The following is a 672-nucleotide window of genomic DNA, read 5'->3' on the forward strand; positions in this document are numbered from 1 at the left end:
ATATAACATAGTTCCGTCTATATATATTCACATATTTAGGTACATTTACTTCGGAGTGATTCTTATTAGGTGCATTGTTTGGTTGGAACACATAGGTCAAGCATGCACAGTCTGGAGGCCAGATAGAAATTATGGGTCTGATGATTGGCAAGTATGTAGAGGACACTGTGGTGGTGCTGGATGCCTTTGCTCTACCCGGAGAAGGAACCGAGACACGGGTGAACGCGCTCAACGAGGCGAACGAATACATGGTGCAATACAAGGATCAACTGGAGAAGGTGTGTCTAGTAGTATGTACATAGTACAAAGCGTGGGTGTATGTAGGTGTGCGTGTGTATGTTAAATTGATATTGTACTATGGTTTATAGTATGTACGTATGCGTACGCACGTGCGTTTGAGCACGTTCTAGGGGCGTTGAACGCTTGTGCTACGAGATGGCGGCACTACGACTCGGGTGAACGGGCTCAGAACGGCGAATAAGGTTATAATTTATTCAAAGAACGAGTTTTAGATGGCATCTGTGTATCTTATAAAAACCAGACGTATCAGATGAATCCTTGACAGTCTATTTTAGCACGCGAGCTTGTGCTCGACAGATGTGCTAGACAGTCATGTGTACATCTCCTACAAAGTCGTGAGAATCGTTCATGAGTTCGATGACTGTCTTAATA

General features: G+C 43.8%; 1 protein-coding gene across 1 annotated transcript; it reads left to right on the forward strand.

Moving 5' to 3' along the window:
* Nucleotides 1-95: 95 nt before the first annotated feature.
* Nucleotides 96-302, forward strand: SARC_18011 (hypothetical protein; the record flags this gene model as incomplete). The annotated part of the gene is made up of 1 exon (XM_014287902.1): nt 96-302. A coding segment is annotated over one exon (207 nt), but the record flags the coding sequence as incomplete, so codon positions are not given.
* Nucleotides 303-672: the final 370 nt, after the last annotated feature.

The sequence above is a fragment of the Sphaeroforma arctica genome (genome assembly GCF_001186125.1).
Source record: "Sphaeroforma arctica JP610 unplaced genomic scaffold supercont1.13212, whole genome shotgun sequence".
In the NCBI taxonomy this organism is placed as follows: Eukaryota; class Ichthyosporea; order Ichthyophonida; genus Sphaeroforma; species Sphaeroforma arctica.